Here is a 20578-nt window from a genome sequence, read left to right as displayed (position 1 = left end):
TGAATATAAGTACCTTAATGTTAGATCTAATTTCCACAATAATTACCAGCTGAGTCAGAAAATACAAAGCATGCACAACAGGAGGACTGGCAACAGAGCAGATATATACAAAAGACAAAACCTTATTTGTCTTCCAAAATGATTTAGTAACGTTGAATTTCAGCTACTGAAGGTTCTACAAGGTTGTGCTGTGAGGTCTAAAGAGCCTGTAGCGTCTGACTGCCAGCAGATGGCAGTAAACACAAAGCTTTCATAGGTCTGTGAAAGCATGACCATGTAGTTAGGGACCGTCCTCTTTTATATCGCCCCTTTCTGTTTAACTACCGTTCAGACATCATCATTTTTGATTAATTGCAAGTTGTGGCATTTGGTAATTAATTAAACATACATCACACTGTTTGAAGTATTGAGACCGATGGCTGTTAATTACTTACTGATTCTTGAAAAGTCGTTTTTGTGAAGGTATTTTATTTTAATAATACAGAATTTGTTCAAGAAATATTCTGATCCTTTGTAAAAGTAACAATAGCACAGTGTAGAAATACTCCATTACAAGTTAAAGCCCTTCATTGAAAACGCTACTTAAGTAAAAGTGTTATTTGCAAAATGTACTTACGAATTAAAGGTGAAAGGACTCAATGCAGACAATTACCTCCTGCAAGGGTTGCATTGCATTGATGTCATGTTAGTAGCATTTTACTGTGTCGCTGGTCAAGGTAGAATTGTATTGTATTGTATATACAATTGGTAAAGAGGTCCTGCCCCATACACCCTGCCTGACTAAAACCAAACTATTTGATTTGGACTTTGATTTTTTAGTTTGGCCCACGTCCCATCCGATAACACGGAGGGCCGCTCCCTCCGGTTTATCACTTTTGGGGAGCTGTCATGTCTATCTATCTATCTTTATATACAGTCTGTGGTGAAAGGTACAAGGTGGTACTTCAGTAAAGCACAAGTGCGTCAACTTTGTACTGTAACGGCACAGCGCTTGCGTAAGCGTGCGTGGCTTGGCTTCCACCGCGGCTGTACGTTTCCTGCGGGACGCTAACACGCAGACGGACCCTAAACTGTGATTCGCGTTCTGCAAGTGGGCAGAGCAAACACAGAGGCTCGTGCGCTGAGGCTAGAATCTCATCTTTCCAGTCTGCTCCGCACAACGACGTCTCCGCTCGCCCTCTCCCTGGATTTTTAAGTCATATTACCGCCGTATAACATCACCGCGGGCCACCGACAGAAACCATTAAAAAGGTGAGCCCCTCTCTGTCAGCGTAACAGCTCCGGAGCGCATTTTTTTCCTGCACCATTGTCCGGGAAATAATGCTGGAAGAAGAGGCGCAGTGTTTAGCTGTGTGTGCTCGGGAGTGGGCGACTTGTCATTGCGGCGGTGCGTGTTTTGTTGTGAAATGTGTGGTGGTCGAGCGAGCCTGCTAGCCGTCTCGAGCCCCATAACAAAGCTAATGTAGCCGGACACTGTGATAGCTTGCATGTAAGTCGGTTAGCCATAGAAAAGCGGACCTGGTTGGTAATAGAGCTGAACAGCTAACGTCAACGCTAGCTGATATATATGTATTTCTTTCCAGCCAGTTAGGGAATCACAACGATAATCGCCGCAGCGAGCAGGGGGTCCCATTGTTATTACACAGCAGGCTCAGCTAGCTTATAAAGAAGTGATAGTTACACTGTGTGATAATGTAGACATTGACGGCGAACCCACAGGCTGTCTCTGACATCATTGTCTCGAACAGGTTGTTCAAGAATAACGTCAAATAAAGTCATAGCCAGCCTGTCTTGGTTAAGGTGCATATTTACAGTACAGCAGCTAATGATGCTACTCAAAGCTATTGTATGTAATTCACCACAAGTGCTTTATTAAGTGGTTATTTCTCCATTTTTTTTGTCACCAAGGAGAAAGCAGGCAACATTTACAGCTGCACTCAGTCAGTGTGTCGCAGTGACAGACAGCCTTCTCACCTGACAGGGTTGCACTCAACTTGTATTTTACAACAGTTTTAACAGACACAAGTGGTAAAACAGGAGCCAACCAGGGAGACATATTTGCTTCCAGAGATGAGGTTGGGTCTTGGTGATACAGACTCAGATAACAGGCTGTGGAAGTTCATCATGACCTGCATTTCTGGCTAGCATTACACATAAACACCTGTTTTGACATTAGGCTTGATTGACAATAACAGTACATGTCATTACTTGATGACTCATAACAGCAGAGTTGCATGTCAAGATTATTCATGTGCTTCGTGTTTTACGGCTGTTTGTTGTGGAGCAGCAGGAGTAGTGTAAAACCTGAAAAGTGAAATCAGTCTGTAACAAGGATTTAAGGAGAATGACAAGCTTGATTTTCTGCTCTGGTGTGTAATAGCCCACTCCGGCTCATTGCTGAAGCACTTAGCTCACCAGTGCAGTCCAGTAATTTTTAGTCTGCTCCATGAGTAGTCTCATATAATTCGGTTATGACATGCTGATTAGATTATATGAGATGTATCGTGTGTCATTATCATGCAGGCTGCAAATGTGATTGTGTGTACTTTCAACAAGGAGCTTGTCAAGGCGTCTTTATGTCTATTAAGGGTGCTTGTGGTACGGTTTTGGTGAGTGATCAGCAACAAGGACTTCAGGACAAATTTCCCTACTGGGGCAGTAAACTATATCTGATCTTATTCAATGTGACCCAGCAAAAACCTCCCTCCCCCCTGCTTGTGATCCTCGACTGTGGGCTGAGAGCTAATGCTGAGTGTTGTGACCATCCTGAGGTGAACCACCAACTGCCCCCGGCTTTATAAAGAGCTCTTTCAGTCACCTTTTTGCGGGAGCCTTTGGGATTATAAATCCTGAGGAAAAGGAGCTTTGCTTCGGTGGCATGCTTCACTGGCAAGAAATCGTAGGAGGGTGTGTGTATGTGTGTGTTGGTGGGCTTGGGTGGAGAGCCAGCAGAGGCAATGGAAGGATGAGGAAGGAGGGATTGAAGATGGAGGTGATCAGGGAGAACTGGGCTGTGGTGATGGATGCCATGCAGGGAAGTGGAACACTTGGCCTTTCTGTGATTAAAGGGCTCCTGTTCGCTCAGCACAAACACACACACACACACACACACACACACACACACACACACACCTGTCTTCTCTTAGTTGAGGTCAGACCGAGGTATAAAATCTGCCTGTTGGTAGAAGTTTGTGCCATGTTCATTGCACTTTAATCAGAAACCCCACTCCACCTGGGCGTTCTCCACTCTGTAGAGGCTCTTTCCCATCATGCAACACACACACACTCGCTTCTTTACAGTCAGTCTACTGTTTGGAGCTGTGCAGTTCCAGGGCACTCATTTAATCGTGCTGCACATCTGAACTGTAGAAAAATGTTCATTGGTAGGACCTACGACCTGCGGTAAATCCGCTTGAAAAGCTGTTCACATCCAGGGCAATGACGGAAAAACTGAAGAGGTAATAAAAGGAAGATTAGGGATTTTCAAAAAGTCCTTTACTGTAACCTCTAACATAAATCACGTCCTCAATTTCATGCCTGTTTTTTGTCTCAGAGACTGTTGAAAGATTTCACTCATATGTGGGATATTGAACTGTGAACGGCTGTTAAAGATGTAACTACATTACAATGTAGTAAATAGGGGTTCCACTGTTGGCAACTTAGCTGCTTATTTCAGTCACTTGTCAAACCTGGAATACTGGAATAATAAAAATGCCTCAGCCTCAGCTCAGCCCCAAGAAACAGGAAATACCAGCATTCCAACATAACTACTGTCACTGTCACTAATAAGTTGTAAGAATTAGTGTTTGTAAACCACAAGCTTTGTAAGATGGTCTGCAGTGTTTCCCACAGGATTTAGTGAGACTGTGGTGGGTGGACCTCAGACCCTCTAGGCGGGACAAATTAGATAATTAATGGGAAACACTGGGTTCAGAAACGTTCAGGTACCTCCACATAAAGAAGAAGCAAATGTGTCCGGCTGGAGTTTGTGCTGTTATATTTTATGTCACGAGGATAGAAAGTGAGGACATTTTGCCAATCCTGACTTCTTTAAAGGCTTTTAGAGGATTTGGATTGCATTAAGAGTGAAGACCAGAATTAGGATTAGTTTTATGTTGGGGAAAGTGTTACGAGTTAGGCACGTAGTGCAGAGGGTTAGGGGTTTTTAGATTTAATGTAGTCAGTGAAGGCCGTCACAGGCATGGTGATATATTCAAAGAATGGTTGTGTTTGCTGAATATGCTTTGCTATTTAATTTTGCTTTAAGAGTATATGATGCGTATCTGGATGTGTGTCTGCATCTTGTTCCTCTTGATCTTCTTCTTTCGTCAAAGCCAACTTGTGTTGTCATAACAACAGAGCTTGTCTGTGGCGATGACAGGAAAAAGGAAGTGCCCAGTCTACCCTCTGCACCTCATCTGCAATTCCTACCCACACTTATCACCGGGCTTGTTTTTCGACATGCAGGTCATGCTCAGGGTGGTCCTGTCCTCCTCTACCTCTCGCCTCATGGCATGTTGTGGCAAGTTAAACCTGTCAGTGCTGATCTGAGGAAAGTGATCAGTCCTTAAGGACAAAAGAAACCAGTGCTTCAACAAAAAAACAAGCTTTACAGTATGCAGACAGCTTGAGTGTTGGTTATATGTGTCTGTTATTGAGGGCAGTCTAAGACTCAGGGTCCAAAATCCAATGTAAAGAGCAGTACCTGTAAAGTATTCACTGGGTGGAGTTGGTCAACTTCCCTTTTTGTTAATATGATGAGCCATATCTCAGGATCTACAACAAACAGTCCTGTTTCCTTTTTGTGTTTTGGCTTTTACGTTGTGTCCACAAAATCAGGACCGTTATGAACACAGTACCATCAAAATAGAGAAGATTTTGGTCACCTCCTACTTGGTTTCCTGAAGTGAAGCTTTTTCCCGGCTCCAAAAGTGCTGAGGTGATTTCTTTTTGGAGGTCAATGTTGTCAGACGCTGGGCTCTGAACTCTGTGGTTCACAGTGTGTTACTGAGCGGTGAGTCCAGAAAGGGAGCTAGCTGTCCCGCACCTCTTCTACAGGAAAAACTGTCAGATGCGGCAATGATGTGAACACAAGAGACATCTTGAGACCAAAGACCCTCTTTAGCCAGCAAAGATATTGAATACTTCAAGCAACGTGTCATATGACGCGAACAGACCAAATCAGCAAAGTTAAATTGAGTTTCCTGTATAGAAGTCCACATAGTCATGTTAGATCCCGGTGACACTCTGATCAGACAGATGGAGGTGGCAAGAGAAGGGGAGAAGGAGATGTAGAGAGATGTAGCCGTGACAACGTTTGATTTGAATGCTCAACAAAAGGACAGGTTTTGTCAGCTGACCCAGCAGCATGTGTTTATTGTAAATGTATGTAAATGAATGTGTGCTTGTGTTGATAGTAATGAGTTTTTTTTACTTCCTTTAGTGGCGTGTTACTTTGTCACTCTGGTAGATCAACTTCCTTCCTTATGGTCTGACTTACAGGAAGCCAAAAAAACCCGAAAATGAGTATTTCTTTCTCTTCACCCTACAAAAAGGCTATATACATTTTCATGGCCCCCTCACTATCAGATTTATGTTTATTAATGATGGATTATGAAAGTAAGAGAAAGCTTTGTTCGTCTCTTGAAAAACCTGTGTGAATATGCAAACAAAACCTTGAAATTGGCACCCTTGAAGAGGTGTTTGAGCCCATCAGTGACTCAATAAAGAACACATTAATATTGATCTGGGTGCCTCTCAAATTTTAGATACACTTCCTGGACATAGCTGCAGGAAGAGCCTGTCTCAGACCGTGGTGCTGGCTCATAATATCTGGTTACGAGCTGGATTCACACCAGTAAGGTGGTGAAGCTGCAGCGGGGCCCTGTTTCTCTGGAGGGCCTAATGAATAATTAAGAGGCGGGGCTTATGTGAAGAAGGCCATTAAGATGCAGAGTCACACCGGTCTCCATGGTAGCAGGGCCATATCATCAGGATCACGTCTCCTTTGGCCGGGCAACAGGCGAACCAGCACAGTCTTAGTCTGGGAGAGCATGGACGCTGACTGGAATGAGGAATTACGCTTTCCTGGATGAGTTTTTTGAAACGATGCTTGGAGATAATCCCAAGAGCGGAGTCTCTAAGCGTCTGTGATGGCCGTCACAGCATCAGTGAGAGAGAAAGGTGGGCTAAGTTAGACACGAGGCCATCTTGAATCTTCATATAAATAAATAGTAAATAAAATAAATGAATAAACATCATTCATTCATTCATTCATTCATTTATGTTATTTACTTATTTGTTGGCGTTTGTCTTAGGTGAAGTTTTGATGTCGTGTGGGGCAGAGCTTAGCAGTACTGAAATGATTAGACTATTAGTCGATTGACAGAAAATTACTCTGCCATAATAATCAATTAATCGTTAAGGAATTTTATGAGCAAAAATGGTTCCATGCTTCCCAAATGTATTTTCTGGTCTTCTGTGAGTGTAAACTGAATATCTGGCCTGGAGTATAGCGTGGGTTACAGCCATTCTTTGAAAAGTGAGGCTGCTGGCTGTCACCACCAGAGAGCTCTGAAGTTACCTGAGTGTGAGAAGTGGAGCTCTATGAAAGCCTATTTATATTCAGGAGAAAAATGGATACTTTTTCAAAGTCAATTCATAATTGATGGCCGCCGCGACATCTAGAGCCTATTTCACTACTTTCTGTGGTTATGCAACTTGCTCTTAGTGTATGTTATTTCAGTTCAGTAGAATGCTCTCTCGTTTAGACCTGGAGTAATGCACTGGAATGAATCTAGACCTCCCTCAGCCTGCGTCACCTTATGGAATATCCCCTAAACTACACTTTTAAGGAAGTTATTTTCAGCTTTACCTCGCTCCACAATCTGGTCTGGTCTTAACAATTCAGCAAATGTTAGAATAAGGGCAAAGGCTGTGTGATTAGGACTCGGCTGGAAAGATATTAAAGCCTGAGATGATTATTTTGATGGAAAGGAAATTTTCTTGTATCTGTCCCCTAATTTGTGCTTTTTAGTAACATTGTCATGGATTTATTTTGAAATTTTAGCATTCATAGTGCAGTTCTTGACAGGAAATTGACCCACCAGCTCTTTGACCTGCCAGATACACAGTGTATTGAACTTCAAATCACTTTCCACACCTTGATTTTAAACAGATGTTGTCTGTTCAACTTGTTATACGACTATTAAAAAGCACTCAGCTGCACTGGTAATGATTTGTTGATGTGTTTGGTTCTTATATTTGTATTTAATTTAGATTCATTTGTTTTTCACTTTAACATTAATTAGTCTTTTATGTTGATCAGTTGTTCATCCACTCTGTTCTGGTAAAGTAAAGGCTTTCTTTTGTGTTTAAATATAAAGGTTATCAGTGCAACAATCAAAAACAGAAAATAAATGGTTCTCATTAGAAACACAGTGTGAAAATGGAGAGACAGGACCCAGGAAACCTGAAATTTAATTTCAGAAGGCAAATTAGGGCGTCACTTGGAAACTGCTTTTCCTCATATCCATCTTTGAAAATATATTTCTGTTATTTCCTTGCTACGGTATAGAACAGCCCCTCTTCTGTTAATTATGAGTGTGGTCAATACTAAACTGAACAACAGATGCAGCTGTCGAGCTGAAATCTCAGCTCTGTTGTCCCTAACAGGGAAACGTCCTCTGTAGCAGATTTGGGAGGACAGCAGTTTCTCCCAGGCTTGAATGATTCAATTGTTTCTGTCTTCACTGCCTCTTGAACCTACAGGGTTTTGTGCACACGGCACAACAATGAAAAAAGCATTCAGCAGGTTGTTACGTTATCGTCTCAAGTTGCGAAGGATCATATATTCTGCAACCCCAGCTGGCTGTCAACACGCAGAGTTTCACCGGGCTGTTGCTGCTGAGAGCCAAAGGGCTCCCTTCCAGACAAATAAAGATCCTGAATTAGAAACCAGAAGGTAACTGAGAGGAGATATATGCAGTGCTGGGGGGGGGGGGGGCTTTCTATACAGCTTATAGGGCAGCCTTTGATTGGAAAGTTTCCTAATAAAGGACTGATGTTGCGTGCTCATTTTCAGTCTTAAATAAGACGGATGGACACAGGACATCAGGCCAGACAAGGGAGCCAGCTCCGACTGAGATTGTGTGTATTCAGAAACTGAAGCGCTTGAGTCAATGTTCTGTGTAGGTTTTGGCTCGCGCTTCTTACAGTGACGTACCACAGGGCAGCCCGAGCAGCGTTCCTCTCTGATAAACAGCCCCAAAGCCTCCCATCCTTGTCGGCGCCCAACCCAACGAGCGCTGCCAGCCTTTTCCTGCTCCCCTCCGAGCAAGTGAGTCCCAAGCAATGAGAGACATCCGATGTTATCAGCGTTGCAGATTGCACAGCGCTGCTGCCAAGGGCTTGTCTCATGAATTCACAGTGCAGTGCAGAGATTCTTTTTTTTCTTTCCACCGAAAGCATTGTTTTGCACACATCATAGAGCAAATTAAGAGTCGGTTAAATGTAAAAAGAAAAGATGCAGGAATTTGCGTTTTCCATGTCTTAAAAAGATCTCTGTCTACACAGAAAACTAACGTGCCCTTGTCTTAAATGACTGAACAATTATGGTGTGTCATAACCTGCTGTGAGATTCCAGCCCTGTTGGAAGCTGCTTGCAGCTGTCTCTGACCTATTTATGAAGCTGATGGATGTAAGGTGAAAAGAGCCCTTTGTGTGGCTGCCTTTTGTGTTTCTCGGGAATGTGCTGATGATTTTCTGCCGACAGTTTGGTCCAGATTTGACCATCTTTGCTGTGCCTCGTTCTGAGATCAATAGATACAATGATTCAGATATGGACAGGTGAAATCATGAGTTGTTGGGTTTCTCGCAGTGTTGCGTCCATGCAGGTGGCTGTGGTCCTGACCTGGTTAGAGCAGCTATGAAAGAGTATAAGAGAGACGCAGTTTGAAAGCAAGACTGCAGAAATCCCCTCCCAACACTCAGCCTCCTTTACAGCTACAGCGGTTGAATGCAGATGAGAGGACATCGAACACCTTTTTCTTTTGGCTTGATTGCGTGCTGGAAAGATTTTGTTGCTGTTGTTGTTGTTGTTGTGGCTTAATGCCTGAAGCCAGAGGCATTTATTTAGCTGTGCATAGATTGCCTTGAGGTTGTCAGTTAAGACTTGTTGCACTATTTAACAGATTCACAAGTGCTGCAGGGCTGTCTCATTTTCTGTTATAGGCCAAATTCTGATGGTTTTGGCCAAATGTGTTGTCATTGGCATGGTTGTGTTCAATCAGAAATAAAGAAAGCAAGTACCAAAGTAGCATATTACAGTTTAGTGTTCACATTAAGCCTGGTGGGCTTTATTCTCAGATCTATGAAGCTCATTTTGTTGTCTCCAACTATATCCATTGGACTATGGATGATATGGGACAAATAACACGGACCCTTTGTTTTCTGCTGCTGCTACAAACAGTGTGTAGTTAATAGCAGCCTTAATGGGTCTAACATCGTCTTGAGATGCTGGAAAATGCTGTGAGGCGTGACTGCAGAACAAAGTAAAAGTTGCATGCACAGGAAATGATAAAGAGCCTGTGGTTTTAAACAACAGGCTCAGTCACTCACTGTAAGATCATTTACACGCAAGCACGTTAACACTTTCTGTGTGAGTCGATTTTCCCTTTTCCACTATTTTCTGACATTTCATCAACTAGATGATTGACAGGTTTTACTTGAGGTTCAGAGTTCTGCTGTGAACAACAAATTGAGCAAAACTTTAACTAATTCACCTTGTCCCTGACCTTTTGCTGCCTACGCATTATTCTTTCCTTTAGTGGGAGTAAACCTTTGACCTTTTACATTTGAAACATATGTACAAATGCTCACCCACACACAAACACACACAGACAAGGACAGACAGCTTCTTAAATTTGTCTTGTCTAACACTTGGAAAGAATTCAGTTTGTGTTCTCACTTGTCAGCAAGGAAGATAAATTGTAGGCTATGCAAATATTTATATTTCGAGGGAACTATAAACCCTCTTGCATAAACTCCATACAGCGCCATCAGTCATAAAGCTCACACTGTTTGGGTGAGACAAGGCTGTTGTGTGTAGCCTCTCCTTCAGGAGTCAGAGAAGCACAACACTTAAAAATGTAAATTCATACATTGTCGACAAAACAAGGTGAGGAGCAGTTTTCCCTGCATACCCAGTCTGGCTCACTATACTGTATGCTTCCATTCAACCTCTCCCACCCAGTCAAATGAACAGTTCGGTGCGTCACCATCCTGCGTGCATACTGGAGGAGCTTCCTCACACAGCGACCTCCAGTTTGGATACAGTGTGCCTCTGTGCTGTGTGGTATGCTGCAGTTCTAAACTGGCTGCTCTGCTTAAAGTAACAGGCCGGAGACCTGTCTAATACCGCCACACCGGGACAGCTAGTTCCTCATTCTCTAAAACCTATTAAAATGAACTTCATGATGCCTACCTGCACTGTTTTTCAGCAGCTGTAATGCTGCTCTAGTGTCTGGTCTTCTGCTGTGAAGTTGGTCCCCAAACCGTTGTCAGTTCAACCTCAGTGCAGCATTACCTTATATAACAGGACATAAGGTTTGCTAAGTTTCTGCTTGAAGGTATAGTTTAGTGCTGCAACAATTCATTGATTGCTTGACAGAAAATTAACCATAAACAATTTTTATAATTAAGTCATTGTCAGTAAAGTAATTTATCAAGGAAATATGGCAAATATCCAGCTTCTCAGATACGGAGATGTGCTGCTCTTTTGTCTTTTTATCATTGTAAGTTGAATATTTTTGGGTTCGAACTGTTGGTCAGACAAAATAATAATGATTGTTATTAGTTATTTTGAGCTCTTGGAACTTTCACTACTACTTACGTACGTCGGTTTCTTCAGTTTACTCTGAATTATGGCTAACACTGCTGACTCCCTGTCAAGTTATCAGCGTTGTTATTGTAATCATATACATGTGGGATTGGGTTGGGAGAGGGAAGTCCCTCATTATCTGTGTTTCGCACACAAACCACTCATCTCTCTTCCTTCTTTGTCTGTCTTTTCTGCCGCAGAATGCAACGGGTCGGACTCCGTCCACTGAGATGTTACTGAGCGATGAGGATGGGTCAGAGAAGGAAATCACACCGGTGAGGCAAACAAGCCGTACACCACCCCTGAAAAACCGCTGCAGTTACACCGACTGACACAGCTATGCCCCGCCTGCCCTCCTGATTCTGCTCCCCGACCTCTGCACCTTCCCTCGGTTAAATCAGACTCACAGCAGCCCCAACAACTCCCTGTCAAGTCAGCATGGCTACACCCTTCCTGTGGAAGCTGTCGTCCCAGAAGCTGGGCTTCTTCCTGGTCAGCTTTGGGTTCATCTGGGGCATGATGCTGCTGCATTTCACCATCCAGCAGCGAGCCAGCCATGAGAATAGCGCTGTGCTCAGGCAGCAGATCCTGGACCTCAGCAAGCGCTACATCAAGGCCCTGGCTGAGGAGAACCAAAGTGTCATGGATGGGCCCTATGTGGGTACCATGACAGCTTACGGTGAGTAGCCAGCTCTCTAGCTGCAGTTAATGTAACCCAGATGTTTTCAAACTGTGAGGCGCGTCGCCCCAGGCGGGTGCAGCGGGAGAGACATGAGGATAGTGCATGAGGTGAGAGGGACAGGTGCAAACAACAGAAAGCTAGTTATTACGGTTTGGCCCGATGGGTCTATTGCAACATTATACCTCCTGTGTACATCCCCCAATTATGGTAACAGTAGTCATATACCCTCATACCGTGAGACCACGCAGCAGAGCCAGTCTTCTCCTTCCACTGTAGAACATTTCGGCTGACTAGAGTTATCTTCTGTTTTGTTTCTTACGTTACAAGAGAATAGCAAGAAATGCCTAACATGTATGGAAGGAGCTAGAGCCTGTTTTTAGCATAGCAAAATTAATATATTAATTGATGTTGCATGAGCCATAACCTTCCTTTAACAGAGTTTACATCTTCTTTTCTTTTACATCTTCTTTAGATTAGATTAGATTGAATGGTTCCACTTGTCTACCTCGTGAGCATGCACAACATTGCAGATATTCAAGAAAACTTGTCTGGGAGGTTTAACGCTTATACAGCTGCATTGGAGCATAACTCTGTAATAGCACAGGTCCAAAAGACCCATCAATAAGTTATTCATGCCATTAATAGACCTGTATGGCTCGATGGGAGGCTTCATTAGAAACCTGAGATTGGAATTGATTGTTCTCTAATGCCCAGAGAAACAACAGGATACAGTAAAGCTCCAGGGATTAAATCAGAAGAAGCTGGAGTGCTCAAAGAAACAAGTACAGTACCTGCTTAGCTTTTTAAGCTCAAGTTTACAGGTCTCTCTCTTTTCCTTGATTTAAATGCCAAACCACTATGTAACGTACTGTCAGCAGGCTGTACTTTCCATTCACCTCAAACCTCAACATTTGGCTTATTAGTAATGTGTAATTCAGTATGACCTGGTATTAATAACTCAAGATGAAGAATAGAGACGGTTAGTTTGTACAGCTATAATTCCCCACACATGTAGCTAGTAGCAGAAGCTACGTCTTAATACTACATTTACATAAGAGTTATCCTCGACATTAATCATGGGATTCATTTGCGTTAAATGTGATCCAAGCCCAGGCCGCAGATTTTCTTATAACATCATCCAGAGTTTGCAGGGAACAGCGTCCTGTCCAGCTCGTTTTGTTCCCTCATATGATGGATTGATTTCCACGGTGCTGCCGGAGCAGCAGCACAGTCTGCTGACCTCCGTCCAATATCGCATCAAAATCCATTTCATGTCCTTGATTAGATAGGGAGGCAGCAGGATGCTTTGTGCTTCCTGTGTTCACTCACTTGGTCGATGATTTGCCCTGATACGATTTGTAATGAGTTTAAGGGGAAACAGGGTTTCCTCCTTTTGCTACCCGTAAATGACCCATAAAATCGTAATGCATTTGAATTTAACATTGCGTCTGCTGAAAGGAGGAACTTGGACCATGGTTGGAATATTGCTTTGTTGGTCGAGCTGATTGTGAGAAACACACCTGTTGAAAAGCATGATGTGATGTGTCAGCCTGCCAGTATTAGATACTTTCTGGTTAGTGCTAAATATAGTATAGCTCAAGCTAGTGTCTTTCAGTATCTTCTTGTTACGCATTGTGTTACCACCTTATTTCTTAATTTTCCTCTTTCTCAACCTTATGATATCTTTTTAAAACATTAACATTTTAAGAGACTCGTGATTTAACTGATTTAAAATCTTATGAACCACATTTGCGTCCTGTTGATGAATATTTTAATGCACTACGACTTCCTGTGCCTGCTGAAGTCTTCTACATTTTAAGATTATACGTCTTACTGAAGCAAAACTGACCAAAATGTACCTGTCCACTATATATAGATATATATATATATATCTATATATATATATATCTATATATAGGTGTCGTTTTACTGCCATGCGTCTTGGGCCTGTGTGTCAATATGTCTAATACCCGAGCTGATTCTTCTTCTGCTGAATTCTTGGTGTTTCACAAAATCTCTTCTATACTTGATTATTTTTCCATCGCTTATAGCATGTCTTAGAATTGTACTTTGTTGGAAACGTATGCCTCCCACTTCCTGTCAAAATTGCTTTCGAGGTCGACCCATCAGTGCCACGTTTGCACCAAACACAGCTCTTCACCTGAGGCCTGTCCAGAGGCGCCGTCACACCATCTCCTTCCTCCACGGTAACGTCAGATGTGACAAAGATATGATGTTTCCCGTTCCACCCCTCCCTGAAACTTGAGCCGTGCAGCCGGGTGTGACAAGCCACCTGACATCGCCCCTTTTTGCCGCACAAGCTCAGCAGCTATTGTGGATTTCTTTGTGGCGTGGACTCACATCGCACTTGTACTCTCGGCCCCGGCCTGCTCCGTAGGGCCAGTATCAGAATTCAGGAGAATCAAGCTGCCCACATCCAGGACTGGGTGTGGTGTAAGCTTATATTGCTGGTCTAATCCTCTGCGTCCTCTCTAGGGTGGAAAGTCATTGTGTGCTCCTTCTGCTTCTATCGGCTTGTTATATTACGCTGGCAAGATAAGAAGAGCACTGCCTGGCTGGGTTGAAGCTTGCTTCACAGATGACAATAAACAATAGGGATCACTGATGAATGCCTTGGGCTTATGTTCCCCTGTAATCACTTCTTTTTAATGCTCATGGGCTTAATGAAAAATCCCAGGTCATTGTGCATCCAGATTATTATCTTATATGACACTATTATTAAAAGCAAAGCGAAGTTCAGTGTGTTTACCGCTCCAGGATTTGTTTTGCAACGGCATTACCTTGCTAAGAAATATTGAGACAGGCAGAAATGTGTCCCTAGGTGTGCTATTACTCATCTGGTTACCTGGCAGCAGTGTTAGTGCACAGAAGGACAAGTGGAAGCATTATTCACAGTGCCATGGATGCTTTTCTAACACACTGGCTAATGAAGGTCTCTGACTCACAGTCTCACATTTAATTATTGTAAAACTTGAGAAGATTTTTTATTTTTTGCTTTGAGTTTATATAATTTATATCCACCAACATTTCTAAGTGTTCTCAACTCAGAGGTCCACTAACAGACTGATTTTAGAGAAAAAAAGAAACATTACACCTGTTATCTCTAACTATAACTCTAATGTATAGTTAGAACAAAACATCACACTGCCTCCATTTGTTGACATTTATGCACATTTAAAACCTTTTGCTGAAGTGTGGTGAGATCTGCACATATTAGGAGCCAGAAATCCACAGAGGGGGCTCTGTTTTGCTGCACATATTTTGGGGTCTAAATGACTAATAGGTACAAACTGTTTTGGCATTGGTCCAGTAGATCGTCTCAGCCGGCAGCCGCAAAACGCGCTTGTAATAGCTGCTGCATAACTGCGCTTGTCAAAAGTATGTCCACTAAAAGTGCTTGTTTTTGCCACTGACAGGCTCAGATTAAACAGGTGGACCAAGAACACTTACACTCTGGTAATTTGGACTGTACTTGTCAAGACTTCGAATTGGAATAGTGCCTGGGCTGTGACAGAGGAAGTATCACAGGTCCATGAGGACAAGAACACAGACTGAGAAAGGCCTGCTGTCTTAGTGTATGCAGGAAAGTGTTGTGCCTTAAGTAGATGGATTTTGAGGCTTTTCTTTCGTTCTCTCTGACAAGATTGGTAGATTCATATTTCTATCCAAACTGCTGCTGCTGATTGTAAATGCAAGTGCAAGAAAGGCACGAAGCCAGTTATACATACAGGAAGTTTACATATCTTTGTCTTTCCTCTTGTAAAGCATGTTGACATTAACTAAGATATTAAACAAGCCTGGTGAATCTCTGTGATGTACAGCCTGAAGTGAGTGGGCAGAGGCCTGTGTGCCAGAGGTGAACAGAGGGGGGCATTAACACTGGGCTCGCCTGTTCTTTTCTAATTATGTTCAGCCCAACAGCTTGGCAAGGCCCCTGCTCCAAAGCTTTTCCGTTTGGTTTCTTCCCAGTCTCGCTGCGCTCCTCCCAGCACACAGCCCGTCCAAATCAGACAAATGCTCTGGCGTTTGTCTTCACACGAATCGGGATGGTGTGCTCCGCCAGGCCTCGTTGTGCCCTTGCCAATCTCTCTTGACGTGATGAAAACTGGCGTGTCAAATGCATCACGGTGAGGGGGAAAATGTGGCGCTTGTATGTGACAGACAAGCTGCAATTATCATCATGTGAGGAAAGCAAGCACTTGGTTCTGTACACATATGAGACAATCCATTGATAATATCATTGTGCCAGAGCCCTCTGCTGTAGACGAATGGCATGTTGCTGATAACATAATATTAGTTATATATTATTTTACTGAATGTACCAGTTACAGCTTGAAACAACGACACATTTCTCTGTAAATGTCAGCGTAGTTGCTGCAAGTTACAGTATCTGCAATAAATAAGGCCGAACAAATGCCATGCCTTAATGTTGTGACATTTTGAATGTATACCCTATCTGTCTCATTAATGGTCAATGTCCCTCATGCCCGTTCTACCATTAATTGTGTCCTATGCAAATAAATGCCTGTGGGAAAAAAAGATGCCCACAGAAATGCAAAGGCTAGCAGCAAGGTCACTGACAGAGACACCCGACTCCAGTTTTACATTTAAATGAGCCTCAAGCGGAAATCCAGCGGGTTCCCGTTTGTACATTTTCACACACTGTAGTTGAGCAAGGTTGCCCAGACAGGCAGCAGCTTAAAGTGCGTGCATGTATGCACTGTAATGATAAGCTGGGTGGTAATAAAAGAATTGGAAGCTTTTTCTTCGTCAGAATGTGGAGCCATATTCCTCACTTCCTTTTCACAAGAAGTAGGTATACTGCCACGCCTACAGTAGTAAGCAGTTTCAGCTTCAACCGGGAGAAACTAGGGGCCACTACTCGCCTGATGTTGACTGTTCCTTTTGATAACATTACTGTCAGTTCACTCGCAGCTGCCAGTCAGGCAGCTGCGCACACGGTAGTCCAGGCTTGAAACAGCTGTACGATTTTGGAATTTAGCGACTAGCGAGCTAGCAAAAGAGGGTCGGGTTGTATGCACACGCATTGGAAGAACAGGAAGGCACCGCAAGAGTGAGAGTCATTTTGTGATGAATTTCATGCAGAATTTGGGTCCGATGTGTGATCCTGTATTGATGTAGCCAAATCTCTGACTCTTGTACTAACCAGTTTGCATTGGATCATTTTTACACCCCTTTCCATGATTTAATTAATGGAATCACTACAGTGCAGCCGACAGAGCCGAGTGCAGAAACAGTGCTACATCTCCTGTCAGATATTCCAGGTTTTTGGTGGAGAAATAAAAAAACATTTCACAACAATCTGATTCTTTCCTGCAGACTTGAAGAAGACCCTTGCGGTGCTGCTGGATAACATCATGCTGAGGCTGGGCAAGCTAGAGTCCAAGGTGGAAAACATCTACAACGGCACAGGGGGCAACCTGACCAACGGCACCAGCCCTGCCACACCCAGCGCCACAAACTCTGAAAAAGTCAACGTGGCAGGTATTTTTTGGGGTTTTCTGTTTTGCTTTTGAATAATCTGGAGTGTCTGTGTGCGTGCTATGATGAGGCGGTGAGGAAAACATTGTACACAGTCTTCGATAAAGGCAGAAACCTTGTCCCAGGGATTGGAGCTCTAAGGGAAAAGGGACAGAAGTGCCGTCTCTCTCTCCAGACTCATTCTCTTAGAATAAGTTGGCTTCTGAAGGTCATTCTTCGCATGAACTGTGTGGGCACGTTTCATAGTTTCTTTTTCCAGAGAAACTGTTGTTCAGGGTATGAAAGCACACGGTAGACATACAGTAGCAGAGACCAATTAAAGAAAAGAAGATAAGCCGATTGTGGCTGTTTTCTTTGACCCATGATTCATTTAAAACATTCCCATAGTGAAATACAACCAACTAAACTCTGCCAGTATTGCACAGTGCACACCAGGCACTTTATAGGACCAGGCCGCATCCTTGGACATAATTCAAATAAGGCCTCTGTTCACGCTGCATGACCCTTTTATTAGTTTTCATTGATTTTCCTGCCAGCTTTGGGATGATGAATTCAGCCCAGTTGAGAGAGAGCGAGGTGCTGGTTTTTTTGGTATCCTGGCACTTGCTCTCAGCTGTTTGCGCAGCATTAAACTGTAGGAATGTGGCGCCTGTTCTCTGGAGCAATGTATGCAGAATTGGATTAGGCCGATTGAGTTGTACAAAGTCACATTCGAAGGGATCTGATCCTAATGACGGCTGCTGCACTGCCATCTCTGATCAAATGCCGACGCTGCCTTTGTAACTTTCTCTCTAAGAGTGAGTTGAATAACAGTGAGTTAGCCTAATAAATGGACATGAGGATCATATGAAAGTGGCTGATCATTATCAAGACAATTAAGATCATAGGCAGCCCTCTGACTGTCATGATGAGTCACAAAGGCCATTTTGTAAACAAACCTGTATACCTTTCAGAGTATATATAACACCTGGGGCAATATTTTGTTTCTCATAAACAAGACCATATGGCAATCATTTAGTTTCGGTTACTTTGTCTTTGGATCCTCAAAGTGCTCTGCTCTTATCTTTGCCTAAATGTTTGAGATAAATCAAAGATAGTCGTAATTTGTTTTTACAGCAATTAATGTGATTTTAATAGGAACTAAGAGCACTTAATTATGATTAAACTGTCAGTATAGCTGAAACAAGTATAATTGATTAGTGGATCGACTGAAAAGTTAATTGGCAACAATTCTGATTGAGCATTTAAGTCTTTTGAACATTCACTTGTTCAAGCTTCTCAAATGTGAGTATTTTCTGGTTGTCTTAGTCTTCTATAATATTGAACTGAATATCTTTGGGTTTTGGGCTGTTTGTTAGACAAAACAAGATGTTTAAAGACATGATATTGATGAATGATAATATTGTAAAATAAGCTTTTATGAGAATATATAAAAATGAAATAACAATAGAACAATCAAATGGTTTAATTGGTTAAAAAATGACTGTGATTTTGGCAGCCTCAGGCAGTGTGTACCAACTCTTGTACACACGGTCTCCTCAGGCGGTGTGTACAAGAGTTGGTTCTCTGTCTGGTCTCAATCCGGCCGTTGTTGGACACTGGAGATGAGACACTAATCTTAAACACCATTGTCGAGGAACTCTTGGCTTGAGCTTCTGTGTTGTGCAGCGATAATACCTGGACCTGTGACACATGTCAATAAACCTGCAGTGCCCTGTTGGCTTAAAACCTCCAGGAGTACCGTTGAGAGACAACATTTGGATCCTGAATGCAGGTCAAGCTGACAAAGCGGCAACCACATCTCTCTTGGCAATGAACTAAAGGCCCCAACACTCCAGAGTCTCCATTGAAGCATGTCTCCTGTCTTGGAGTGGGTGGCAGGCAGCGCTATTGCCAAGTCCACTAGTGCTCCTCCCTGACTGGAAGGCAATTACAAAGATAAGAATCTGGACAGTGAAGGGAACACGCCTGGCTTTCAACGAGGCCTCTTTCAAGATGGAGCTGAGCAGCAGCCCTGGGACTGCACTGCTGCCACCTCGGTTGTATACATTTTCTGAGCCAAAGGACTCCGACGTGTTCGGGAGCGAACCAGTTCATTCCTGGCTTTTATTCTGTCTGGCCTGGAGTGCAGGGTTGGTTGAAGTTTGCCACGGAAGTCAAGTTTCCATTCAAATTTAAAAAAACAACGTTTCCATTTCCACTTTCTGCAAAGGCTTTTTGGAGGTTAACACCATCACACTTATACGTGACAGGGATGAAACTATTCTGAAAGCTGTTCGTCTGGCTGAATGCTGAAACTTTCAAATATTCTTTCACGCCCGTCAGAAGAGGCTGTTCGGCTCAATAACTTATCGGAATACTTGCTGAACTGAACATTTTACAAACCCATAAAAGAGCTGCCGTACATGGAGAAATAAGTCACAATTTCTGCACTGTTAGGGGATGAAACGTATTATTTCTCCCCATACTAGCTCTCTGAAATCACACATTGCACAAATATGGTGAGGCTATTTTGAAAGAAAAACATTAATGATAATAAACCCAAATGTTTAGGGAAACTCCCCAAAGCCTCTGATGGTTTGCTTCTGGTGCAATCAGAATCTATTTCAAACTAAAGTTTTAAAACATGCATTGTATATCCTAATACTGGGGCGTCATCCCCCCCCCCCCCTCCAGCCTCTCCTGTCTCTCTTCAAGCTGTCACTATGCAATAAAGGCAAAAAATTATACACTGATTCACCATTTCATCAGAAAAGCGTCACACTGAGCCTCGTGTTGACGTGTGAGCGATGTAGTCCACCTTTTCCTCTGCTACTTGCTGCTGCTGCTGTTGTGAACGAACAGCTGTGCACACATTGTGGGACACTTCTTGTGATTGGTCATCCCACAGAAATGTGGCCTGCTGCTCGCTCTCATTGCTTTACAGTCACACTCTGTTGTGTGTGTGTGTGTGTGTGTGCTGTAAAAACGGTGTTAACAATGCCATGTTTTTATTAGCTAGCCCTTGTCTATGCACAGAGATAGCTCGGGCCTTGTGTGCTGCTGTGTTTAGCCAAGCACAACAGGCACAGGAGCCCTATACAGGATCCAAACAAGTCGATCTGGCCTTGACCGCTGCAGTGTGTGATGCCTTGTCTTGCCGTGTCTCACTGATGTGGCTAATCAACCTCCCGAGCAGTGTTTCATCTGTGGGCCGGCCTGTGTCATGGAAATGTAATCTCCTCTTACACACACACACACACACACACCCAGGCGTAGAGGCAGATGTAATGAATGGTCAGGTGGTGATTTGCAGCCTTCTCCATTTTGTCCCCTCTTCGATATATTAATCCACCCCTTGCGAGTGTTTTCAGTTATCAATGTCCCTTACATCTCAGCCACGTTGCCGGTGACATTTGGCTGATTTGTAGCGCCCCCCTCTTCGTGACACGGTTAGCTTTTTTTCCGTAAACAGAGACCTGTGCTTTCACAGCTAAGGGCATCCTCACTGCTTT

General features: G+C 43.2%; 1 protein-coding gene across 1 annotated transcript in view; it reads left to right on the top strand.

Annotated features, from left to right (window-relative positions):
* The first annotated feature begins 11122 nt into the window (after positions 1-11122).
* The window catches only part of mgat5 (alpha-1,6-mannosylglycoprotein 6-beta-N-acetylglucosaminyltransferase), a 57971-nt gene continuing 48515 nt past the window's right edge, over positions 11123-20578 (top strand). The window contains exons 1-3 of the mRNA XM_070930678.1: positions 11123-11154; positions 11281-11558; positions 16923-17087. Coding sequence (XP_070786779.1) covers positions 11123-11154; positions 11281-11558; positions 16923-17087 — 475 coding nt within the window. The remainder of the gene's footprint in view (positions 11155-11280; positions 11559-16922; positions 17088-20578) is intronic.

The sequence above is a fragment of the Enoplosus armatus genome, chromosome 24 (genome assembly GCF_043641665.1).
Source record: "Enoplosus armatus isolate fEnoArm2 chromosome 24, fEnoArm2.hap1, whole genome shotgun sequence".
Classification (NCBI taxonomy): Eukaryota; Metazoa; Chordata; class Actinopteri; order Centrarchiformes; family Enoplosidae; genus Enoplosus; species Enoplosus armatus.
The sequence above is the reverse complement of the archived record's forward strand: the minus strand, read 5'-3'. Positions and strand labels throughout refer to the sequence as shown.